General features: G+C 44.8%; 1 protein-coding gene across 1 annotated transcript; it reads right to left on the bottom strand.

The window, feature by feature from the left end:
* Positions 1-8,540: 8,540 nt before the first annotated feature.
* Positions 8,541-11,420, bottom strand: LOC119268940 (FBD-associated F-box protein At4g10400-like). The gene is made up of 3 exons (XM_037550659.1): positions 9,523-11,420; positions 9,276-9,416; positions 8,541-9,181 (listed from the first exon to the last, which is right to left on the bottom strand). Exons 1-3 carry the CDS (start codon positions 10,639-10,641, stop codon positions 8,795-8,797), a joined length of 1,647 nt encoding a protein of 548 aa, XP_037406556.1. The 5' UTR covers positions 10,642-11,420; the 3' UTR covers positions 8,541-8,794.
* Positions 11,421-11,687: the final 267 nt, after the last annotated feature.

Here is an 11,687-nt window from a genome sequence, read left to right as displayed (position 1 = left end):
GTTTTTCAAACATACAAGAAGAGTGCTTAGAAAAGAAAATAAATCAGCATGGATAGTACAATGAAAAAGTATGGGCACCGACAACTAGAATGAGTGTATGAACATGAATGTAATGTCGGTGATAAGTACGTACTCCCCCAAGCTTAGGCTTTTGGCCTAAGTTGGTCTATGACCACTGCTGGCCTGGCGGATATCCAAAGTCGTAGGTGGGGTTGTAATGAGATGCAATAGCTACTGCCTGAAGAGCTGCAGCTTGGAGGCGAGCTGCCTCCATCCTCCTCTCGTACTCGTTCGCCTCCTCCCTGGTTATAACATATGTCCGTTTCACCTGAAAGTTAAAGAAAGCAGGAGCAGGGAGGGCAACATGGACAATGCGCTGTCTGTCAAAAATTAGTCAGTTAGGTAGTGGTACTATAGGCACTTATCTGACACGAAGTCCTCAAGATCAGCATTACGCACATACGCATCAAATTCATCCTTGATGCCTGCCTGGACCATAAACTCCTCTGACGACCATTCACAAGGCCGCACTTGAGCTTCCCTCGGTGGTTCATCGTCCGGCTCACGTATTGCGAGCCTTGGTCCTTTCTTCCTTGAGGAACCACCTTGATACATTTTCCTATGCATTATTCTTTCTCTGAAAATTTTCTGAAATTTTAGTGACTCAAAATAAAAGTGAAACCGAACTCAACAAGATTGATAGCAACTAATCCCACAAGTGCCTATAGGCTATATCATGCATTAAAACGACTTTGGACCATATAAATTTGACATGCATGCTCAAGAACAGGGTCACCTTAGCAGCAAAAATTTGCAATAAATAAAGCACAAAAACAAAAACTAATTGGACCTTTGTAGGAGTCACATACCGAAGAACAATCCCCCAAAACAGTTTTGTGAATGGAGCTTTGAGCAAATAGATTGAAAATGGCAGGAAGATGAGCTCGAACACGGGTTTGAGCTATGGGAGGATTTTTTCGGGAGGAAGACAAAGTGAGTGTGTGCTAGAATAAGTGGAGGGGGTCCATGTGAGGCCCACGAGGCAGGGAACGCGCCCTGTGCCCTCGTGGCCAAATGGTGCCCCCTGGTGTGTTCTTAGTGCCAGAAATTCTTAAATATTCTATAAAAATCATATTTCATTTTCATGACATTTGGAGAACTTCTATTTTCGGGGTATTTTTATTGCAAGGATAATTCAGAAAACAGACAGAAAATACTATTTTTTCTTTATTTAATCTAAATAACAGAAAGTAAAAGGAGGGTACAGAGAGTTGTGCTTTCTAACTTCATCCATCTCATGATCATCAAAAGGAATCCACTAACAAGGTTGATCAAGTCTTGTTAACAAACTCTTTCTGAATAATATGAAACCGGAGAATTTTCGAATAACACTAGGTTACCTCAATGGGGATATGCATGTCCCCAACAATAAGAATATCATATTTCTTCTTGACAGTAGGAAGAGGGAATTCAAAATCTCCAATAGTAATCGTTGAAATTTTTCCAATAGAATTGATACTGTGTACTTGAGGTTGTTTCCTCGGAAAGTGTACTGCATGCTCATTACCATTAACATGAAAAGTGACATTGCCTTTGTTGCAATCAATAACAGCCCCTGCAGCATTAAAAAAGGGTCTACCAAGGATAATCGACATACTCGTCCTCGGGAATATCAAGGATAACAAAGTCCGTTAAAATAGTAACGTTTGCAACCACAACAGGCACATCCTCACAAATACTGACAGGTATAGCAGTTGATTTATTGGCCATTTGCAAAGATATTTCAGTAGGTGTCAACTTATTCAAATCAAGTCTAAGATATAAAGAGAGAGGCATAACACTAACACCGGCTCCAAGATCACATAAAGCAGTTTTAATATAGTTTCTTTTAATGGAGCATGGTATAGTTGGTACTCCTGGATCTCCTAGTTTCTTTGGTATTCCACCTTTAAAAGTATAATTGGCAAGCATGGTGGAAGTTTCAGCTTCTGGTATCTTTCTTTTATTTGTAACAATATCTTTCATATACTTAGCATAAGGATTTATTTTAAGCATATCAGCCAAACGCATACGCAAAAAGATAGGTCTAATCATTTCATCAAAGTGCTCAAAATCCTCATCATCCTTTTTCTTGAATGGTTTAGGAGGAAAGGGCATGGGTTTCTGAACCCATGGTTCTCTTTCTTTACTGTGCTTCCTAGCGACGAAGTCTCTCTTATCATAACGTTGATTCTTTGATTATGAGTTATCAAGATGAAGAGGAGGTTCAATCTCTACATCATTGTTATTGCTAGGTTGAGCATCAACATGAACATCCTCATTATCACTAGGTTCATGTTCATTACCAAGTTGTGTTTCAGCATCAGAAATAGAAATATAATTGGGATTCTCAGGTGTGTCAACAACAGGTTCACTAAAAGCATGTAAAGTCCTATCATTTTTCTTTTTCTTCTTCTTAGAAGGACTAGGTGCATCAACATTAGTTCTCTGAGAATCTTGCTCCACTCTCTTAGGGTGGCCCTCAGTATACAAAGGTTCCTGAGTCATTTTACCCCCTCTAGTCATAACTCTAACAACATTATCATTTTTCTTATTATTTAATTCAATGAGCAAATCATCTTGCGCTTTAAGCACTTGTTCTACCCGAGTGGTAACCATAGAAGCATGTTTACTAATAAGTTTAAGGTCACCTTTAACTCTAGACATATAACCACTCAAGTGTTCAACCATATAAGCATTACGTTTCAATTGTCTACCAACATAAGCATTGAAGTTTTCTTGTTTAACAATAAAATTATGAAACTCATCCAAGCATTGGCTAGCAGACTTATTACGAGGAATATCACCTTCATCAAATCTATAGAGAGAATTTACCTTTACTACCCGTGTCGGGTTATTAAGACCATATATTTCTTCAATAGGTGGTAAATTCTTAACATCTTCAGCTTTAATACCCTTTCTTTCATAGATTTCTTTGTCTCTTGCATACCTTCAAGACTGAGAAATAGAATACCCCTTTTCTTTGGAGTTGGCTTAGGAGTTGGTTCACAAAGTATCCAATCATTATCATTACTCAATATATTATTCAATAGCAATTCAGCTTGCAACAGTTCTTTCCGTGAAAACACAACCAACACAACTATCCAGGTGCTCTCTCGAAGCATTAGTTAGTCCATTATAAAAGATATCAAGTATTTCATTTTTCTTGAGAGGATGATCAGGCAAAGCATTAAGTAATCGGAGAAGCCTCCCCAAGCTTGTGGGAGACTCTCTTCTTCAATTTGCACAAAATTATATATTTCCCTTAAAGCAGCTTGTTTCTTATGAGCGGGGAAATATTTAGCAGAGAAGTAATAAATCATATCCTGGGGACTACGCACACAACCAGGATCAAGAGAATTAAACCATGTTTTAGCATCACCCTTTAATGAGAACGGAAATAACTTAAGGATATAGTAGTAAAGAATTTTTTCCTCATGAGTGAATAGGGTGGCTATATCATTCAATTTAGTAAGATGTGCCACAATAGTTTCAAATTCATAGCCATGAAAAGGATCAGATTCAACCAAAGTAATTAACTCAGGATCGACAAAGAAATCATAATCCTTATCAGAAATACAGATAGGTGAAGTAGCAAAAGCAGGGTCATATTTCATTCTAGCATTCAAAGACTTTTCTTTTAGCTTAGCTACCAGTTTCTTAAGATCATATCTATCTTTGCAAGAAAAAAGGTCTCTAGCAGTTTCTTCATCCATAACATAACCCTCAGGCACATCAGGCAATTCATATCTAGGGGAGAATCTTCATCATCACTTTCATCAATATTATCTGTTTCAATAATTTCATTCTCTCTAACCCTAGCAAGTTGTTAATCAAAAAATTCACCTAATGGCACAGTATTATCAAGCATAGAAGTAGTTTCATCATAAGCATCATGCATAGCAGAAGTGGCATCATCAATAACATGCGACATATCAGAATCAATAACATGTGTAGGTGTCGCAAATTTACTCTTAATAGAAGGTGAATCAAGTGTAGAGCTAGATGGCAGTTCCTTACCTCCCCTTGTAGTTGAGGAAAAAATCTTGGTTGTTTCATCTTTCAAGTTCCTCATAGTGATCAACGGATATAAATCCCAAGTGACTCAAAGAATAGAACTATGCTCCCCGACAACGACGCTAGAAAATAGTCTTGATAACCCACAAGTATAGGGGATCGCAACAGTTTTCGAGGGTAGAGTATTCAATCCAAATTTATTGATTTGACACAAGGGGAGCCAAAGAATATTCTCAAGTATTAGCAGTTGAGTTGTCGATTCAACCACACCTGAAAGACTTAATATCTGCAGCAAAATATTTAGTAGCAAAGTAGTATGGAAGTAACGGTAACTGTAGCAAAAGTAATCGTAGTAGTTTTTGTAGCAATTGTAACAGTGGCAACGGAAAAGTACTAAGCAAAGATCAATATGTGAAAAGCTCGTAGGCAATGGATCAATGTGGATAATTATGTCGGATGCGATTCCTCATGCAACAGTTATAACATAGGCTGACACAGAACTAACTCCAGTTCATCAATGTAATGTAGGCATGTATTCCGAATATAGTCATACCTGCTTATGGAAAAGAACTTGCATGACATCTTTTGTCCTACCCTCCCGTGGCAGCGGGGTCCTATTGGAAACTAAGGGATGTTAAGGCCAACTTTTAATAGATTATCGGACCAAAGCATTAACACTTAGTGAATACATGAACTCCTCAAACTACGGTCATCACCGGGAGTGGTCCCGATTATTGTCACTTCGGGGTTGCCGGATAATAACACATAGTAGGTGACTATTGACTTGCAAGATAGGATCAAGAGCTCACATATATTCATGAAAACATAATTGGTTCAGATCTCAAATCATGGCACTCGGGCCCTAGTGACAAGCATTAAGCATAGAAAAGTCATAGCAACATCAATCTTAAAACATAATGGATACTAGGGATCAAACCCTAACAAAACTAACTCGATTACATGGTAAATCTCATCCAATCCATCACCGTCCAGCAAGCCTACGATGAGATTACTCATGCACGACGGTGAGCATCATGAAATTGGTGATGGAGGATGGTTGATGATGACGATGGCGACGGATTCCCCTCTCCGAAGCCCCGAACGGACTCCAGATCAGCCCTTCCGAGGAATATTAGGGCTTGGCGGCGGCTCCGTATCGTAAAATGCGATGAATGCTTCCCTCTGATTTTTTTTCTCCCCGAAAGTGAATATATGGAGTTGGGTTTGAGGTCGGTGGAGTCCCAGGGGGCCCACGAGGCAGGGGGGCGCGCCCTAGGGGTGGTGCGCCCTGCACCCTCGTGGACAGGGTGTGTGGGGCCCCTGATGCTGATTCTTTCACAATATTTTTCATTAATTCCAAAACGTGTCTTCGTGGATTTTCAGGTCATTCCGAGAACTTTTATTTTTGCACAAAAATAACACCATGGCAGTTCTGCTGAAAACAACGTCACTCCGGGTTAATTCCATTCAAATCATGCAAGTTAGAGTCCAAAATAAGGGAAAAAGTGTTTGGAAAAGTAGATACATTGGAGACGTATCAGTAGGCCATGCTCGATGGGTCGGTTTATGTCCAGTCTCGCCCCAACTCATCTTGTCGTGGCCGCCGCCCCTCCTCCTCGACGTTCCTCTCTTCACCCCCACCTCACGCATGTGCCCATCCAAGTCGTCGCTACCGCCCCTCCTCGATGCATCACAATTCCCTCTCCCTTCCTCTATCTGAGCAGCGACAGCTGGTGAGATTGGAGGCGGCATCTCGCGCGATGGGGGAAGAGATCATGCGGTGGCCCGTCTCACGTGGTGGAGACCCAGGGGCCGCGTCTGTAAGGGATGCTGCGGAGGATGACAATGCGGAGAGACGTGGCTGCTGGCTGGAAGGGAGGTAATGGCCATCGATGGTGATGCCGCTCTGTTGGGACGACCTTGTTGCCGCTGCCCAACATAGGTTTTGGGAATGGTGATATGTGCTAATGTTGGCGTTGGTCAGAGGTGATTTTGTGGTTCATATAGTATTTTTATTTGTCTTCTTTACTTAGTTTGGCCTATTAATTTTGACAAATCCAGTGGAAGGCTCCAGGTGGTTGCTTATTCATGGATGTTTCCTTTGTAAACAACGTGATTTTACACACAAAGAGGTGGATCCTGGCCTCATGGGTGTCAAATGTTGGCCAATTAAGGTTGCATTAGAGCTGCAGGTGGATGCTATACGTTTTGAAAATTCATTTGAAAGCCATGTAGGTAGACCGAGCTTCTCATTTCAGCATATATTTTTACAAGAACTACTTCTGGACATAATCATTGTTAAGCAGTTGCTCTATCAGTGGACACAAAATTTGGAGGAAGGGTTATGGTCAAACTACTCACATATAGACCCTCACTATAGCAGATAGTTTGCTTGGCAATGATAAGAATCTCGAAGATGACACTAAATATTTATCCTCTATTACTATTTCTTTGCTAATTTATTTGGCAACACTAGGAACGAAAATCATGATAACCAACCTTTACCAAGGGACACATTGAACCATAGTCCACATAAATATTGTTGAGTAAACAAATGAATGTCCATGCGAAGTTCTGTGAAGGGTTCATACATTTTTTTAGATGAAAGTGTTCATACGTTGGTGAGCAAATGTACTTTGGCCAAAAACATGCCAAAGCAGAGAGCCACATAGAGGGCTGGGGCAACCAAAAAATAATTGTATGTCAAATTTCCCTTTGGCATTATATATTACTTGCATCATCTAAGTATAAAGAAGCCATCGTTCATTTGATCTCTACTGCAGATGCACTGTGTAATCAGTTCCTAGACCGATCTGATTTGAGTGAAGTTAAACGCGAGGATATACAAGAGCAATATTTGATAATATGGTTACTAGCCAATATGGTAATCAATTCATACCAACGAACATGTTCTCTTATGCCCATAATGTAGCCATACCTGATATTTCTTACACTGAGCTGAACATTGGTGAGGCAACTGAAAGCATGAACAATGGCAATATCAGTTGCCTAATTATACATGGAGATTATCTGCAGGGGAGTGTGGGGAATGCCCTAAAGCAGAGTCTGGGTTCTCTTGATGTGGCTGGTGAACCGTCACTGCATGATTTGCGTCAAAACTATCAGTCATATGAGGAACAGACCCCGCCTAATATACGTGCAGGCAGCTTGGTGCAGGTGGACTCTCTGGATCAATACTGTGATGATATATCTTTACCATATTACTACATGGATGTGTTTCCCTGGAGTCCTCATCCCGTGAGAAGATCGAACCTGAATATATTGGTTTCAAGAGTGAGTACTGACTTTTCTCCGATACCCTCATGTATAGGAGCATAACAGATTAAATGCCTCTGCATTTTTATAATCAATAATATATCATAGAAGTAGCAATTCTTTTACTCAAAGGGATTTTGACAAGAAATTGCCTCCGTGTACTATTATTTTGATTTATGTAACCTTGGTAGCCATCGAGCTCCTGGTTATCTATTGCCACTCCAGGTAAAATGTAATAATTTTCAACAATCTTTGTCTGCAAATACTTTTATTCATGGTCTAGAGTGATGACATACAAGTCACATGATCAAATGGAGACTCTACGGTCAGGTCATATATAATTATGTGTGCTTGCTAAGTTTACATAGCCCTGCCCGAAAACGAGTTCATTTCAAATTTTTTGTTCCATAGGCTGATCAAAGCGTTATGGCCAGTAATATATTGATTCATTTTTTAAAAAGTCTTTCGTGTTTGATTATCCCATTGTCTTTTTAGTGTAGAATATCCATTATCTGTCAAACGAGATAAGACAGAAACATATTTCTGAGCGTGTGATCAACAGCTACAGGTGAAAGTGGAGAATGGTAACATAACAACACAACAGCCGTAATCCATGGAAGCTAGAATCTCCCCAGGGATCGATGATGAGCACCCAGGCAAGCAATCCATTCATAGCTACCACGCGCTGGCCCAACACGCTAGCAAAGAAGAAATTATCCTGCTGACATGTATAGGAGCGCATGTTCAGGCAATAACACCACGGGCACAACATAGATAGAATAACTGTAACCACATATCACACGCGAATAAACCAATCTGAAATTAAACTCCGTATTATACGCCCTGATTCGATCGAAAAGCTACGCATAGACTAGAGGGTATCAAACGTACATGTCCCTCGTGCGGCAGAGCACGCATGATCATCTACTCCCTCCGTTCCAAATTACTCGTCACAGAAATGGATGTATCTAAAACTAAAATACATCTAGATACATCCATACCTGCGACAAGTAATTTAGAACGGAGGGAGTAGTATACTACATAATCAAAGTCTGGGATCAAATTTGTGCAACACGACAAGTTGAGGGACAAAAGGCATAGCATTCACTCGTTTTCTCCATGGTGCACTTTCCGTGCAATTCTAATTTCGAACGCCATGGCCTCGAAAATTCAAATGTGGGAGATGAACTTGAACTACGGTGCAAAGATACCAAAATGCTAAACCATTATGCTATGATTATATTATAAACAGTACCAGCGATACACATCCAACAAGAAGTCCAGCTAATTGTGTTCTAACAAAAATAGTTCCAGCCAACCAGCCTGCTACGGTACAGCCAATCCAGCCTGCAGATTCTTTTTCTATTCCAGTAAACTAAATGAACAGTTCTCGGATTCTGACACAAGATCACAACTTACGCGCATCCGACGACAACATGGATTTTCAGATTGCAATCACCTTCTATTTTTTCTGGTGCTTCAGAGTATCCATCAGCGAAACTCTGTTTTCATTCTGGCACCGCCGTGGACAGCAATGGCACAAGTAGAGACCATTGACTGGCTCACAACTTGTGAAGAAGAGGAACTCCATGTCCTGGCAGACTCTATTTATGCTGCTTAGAATGTTTATTAGTCTACTGGCACAGTCTTCGCCTTTCAAACAGTAGAGCTCGACGACCTCAAGAGTTTTAGCCATCTCAAGCATAAAAGTCAGAAAGCCCCACTGGCACATTTCTCCTCCAAAATCCTCGAACACCAATTTGTTGAGCGAATGCTCGATGCACGGGATAGAAGTTGTCGTGTCCCATGATTCAGGAGTAACCCGCTGTGAAATTGATCGACTGTCTGCCTGCAAACGTCGACCATGATTAACAAATAATGCATGGTATGATGGTAGAGCTAAGTAGATTGGGGGTTAAGGAGAGCTGAGCTGCAATGGTTACCTCGACATGGAGCTCCTCAAGGCATGGGAAGCATTTGAGCAACTGAGCAACGAAGGTGGTACGTCCCTTCTCTGAGAAGGGCACTTGGATGGCCAAGGTCTTCACGCTGCACATCAGGGTAGTGGACTGCAAGATGCCTCCCTGCAATATGCAAAACATGTCATAGGAAGCAAAGATACTTGCTTTCAAAGCAAATATCATCCGAGTTTTAGCTGCAACAAACAGTAGAAAAAGGCAAAGCATTTACATCGAAAACGGTATCACGCAGCACGAGAGGCCCGACGTTCTTCCCCAAGTATCCCAGCACCTGCAGCTTGGGGGCGGAAACAATTTTCACCGTTGCTCTGCCGCTCGGCAAATGGATGCCCACCAGTTCTTCAAGGCTCGGGGCGTCCTCGACAACGAGCTCACTCAAGTCGCCCAAGTCGCCGTACAGCCGCACCAGGCTCTTGGACCGGAGGCGGATTTGCTTGACCCCGGTGATGTTCTTGAGCTTTGCGCACTCCAGGGACGGGCAATGAGCAAGCATCGCCTGCAGGGCGTCCTGGGAGGTTCGGACATTGGACAGGCGGAGCGTCTTGAGGGCGGGGAGCCGCAGCGCGTCCACCTCCGCTTCCTTCGGAAGATCGCAGAAGCACACTCTTAGGGTTTCGAGGGAGGCGAGCTGGAGGAGCGACGCGGGGAGGGTCGGCCTATAGACTGTGTACAACATGTCGACGTCGACTTCTCGGACACCGCAGGTCGCGAGGACGGGGAACCAGCCGCTGACGACGCCCATGCGATTGACGAATCCCTGCCCGTACATCACGAAGCGGAAGCTGCGGATGGGGATGTGGCGGCGCGAGGCGAGGATGGAGTCGACGGCGCGGATGAACCAGTCGCAGCCGCGGCCCGCCTCCGGCGGGAACGGCTGGCACGCGTTGAAGTCCAGGAGGTACTGATCAAACAGGCGCCGCCACCGCGAAGAGAGCGCCGTCGAACGGGCGGCGTCGCGGAGCGGGAGGTAGGAGAGGATGCACAGCAGGATCGCGTCCGGGAGTTCGCCGATGCGGTCCCCGTGGTCCTGAGCCGCCGCGTCGTCAACGCCGACACCGCCGCCGGACTCCGCGCGACGGCGTTTGGCCGCCCTGCCGTCGAATTTCCCGTCAGCGTTCACGCTCGGGGCCGGGGAAAGCGGCGGGGGCTCGCCATCTCCGCCGCCGCGCCCGCGCCTCGCGCGGGAGGGATTGGCCGCGCTGCCGTCGAATCCCTCATCGGAGCGCAGCGGGGCGTCGGCGGCGTAGGAGGGCGAGCGATCCGACGACACGATCTGACCTCGCTGCGACGAGGTCGTGGAGACGGTGGCGGGGGAGTAGACGCAGCACATGCCTACTCCATCGGATGGAGAGTTCTGGAAGAACTGGGTACTTCGTCCTCGCCGGATCCGGATCCTCGTTGCATAGGTAACGGTTTCTGTCTGGCAGATCCTGCTGTCAGGTCCAATCCGCGTCGTCCATCTGAAACCAACGGTTGGATCTTCTAGTCGCACAGCTGTGGCCTCCACCTACCCACGCCGTCCAAGAAGTGGAGGCAGCCGCAGTTGCAGCCGAACCACCTTCCGACGTACAGATTCCCTGGATCATCACCGAACTGCAGACTAAGGGTGTGTTTGATTTCTGTCATGAAATGGAACAGTACGGATCGGTTCCGTCCCAAGGGCCAGTTCTGGTGTTTAGATTGCGGAAGGAATCGGAACCCACCGGTTCCAGGGAACGGCATATTCCTTGTTTATGCTGAACTTGGGACCACGCGGAACGACTCGCTCGTGTCTCTTCTCCTCGACTCACCCACCCCGTAGCCCGCGCCCCAGCCACCCACGACCTCTGCCCTCTTCTCTCCCTCGATGGTCGTGACGGCGGCCGGCTGCCGTAACGCCTTCGCTTCCTCCGCTGCACCCCATCCTCGACGGCACCCCCTTGTGCGCGGCCGAGGCGGACGCGCAGCCGAGGTCTAGCTCATCGAAGGTGCGGCTTGCATCACGCCTGCTACGTCGCTGACTTCTGCCCCTCATCGGAAGTGTAGCCTCGCCGGCGTCTCCTGCCCCTCAAATCTCTCCCTCGACCAAGGATCTGGCGAAAGGAGTCCGGGGTGAGGTGCGTCTCTGTGTACGTGAGGAGACACGTGTGTGCGTGTGGCGTGGTGCGACTGGAAAGCCAGCCGAGCTCGAGCTTGAGCGGCTGGACGGCCCCGGTGCGGGAAAAGAACTGGAGGAGCAACATGCAATTCACCCCGTCAGCCACATGATTGAAAAAGAAATGAAGCAGCAAGGCTGCGGTTGGGTGGCTTTGTTGATCCAGACTTTTGTATTTGGGTGGCTGATGTCGATCTTGTGGACTGGAGGAGCAAGGCTGGACGAGCAAGCTGCATTTTTTG

This window comes from Triticum dicoccoides, chromosome 3A, assembly GCF_002162155.2.
Source record: "Triticum dicoccoides isolate Atlit2015 ecotype Zavitan chromosome 3A, WEW_v2.0, whole genome shotgun sequence".
In the NCBI taxonomy this organism is placed as follows: Eukaryota; Viridiplantae; Streptophyta; class Magnoliopsida; order Poales; family Poaceae; genus Triticum; species Triticum dicoccoides.
Note: the sequence above shows the minus strand (reverse complement) of the source record. Positions and strands in the feature narration are given on the sequence as shown.

Excerpts from the sequence above, each read along its gene's own strand:
- LOC119268940 (XM_037550659.1), bottom strand. The coding sequence starts at position 10,641 with ATGTGCTGCGTCTACTCCCCCGCCACCGTCTCCACGACCTCGTCGCAG. Across the intron at positions 9,417-9,522 it reads TGCGTGATACCGTTTTCGAT|GGAGGCATCTTGCAGTCCAC; the intron begins GTAAATGCTTTG and ends TGCATATTGCAG. Across the intron at positions 9,182-9,275 it reads TTGAGGAGCTCCATGTCGAG|GCAGACAGTCGATCAATTTC; the intron begins GTAACCATTGCA and ends CGACGTTTGCAG.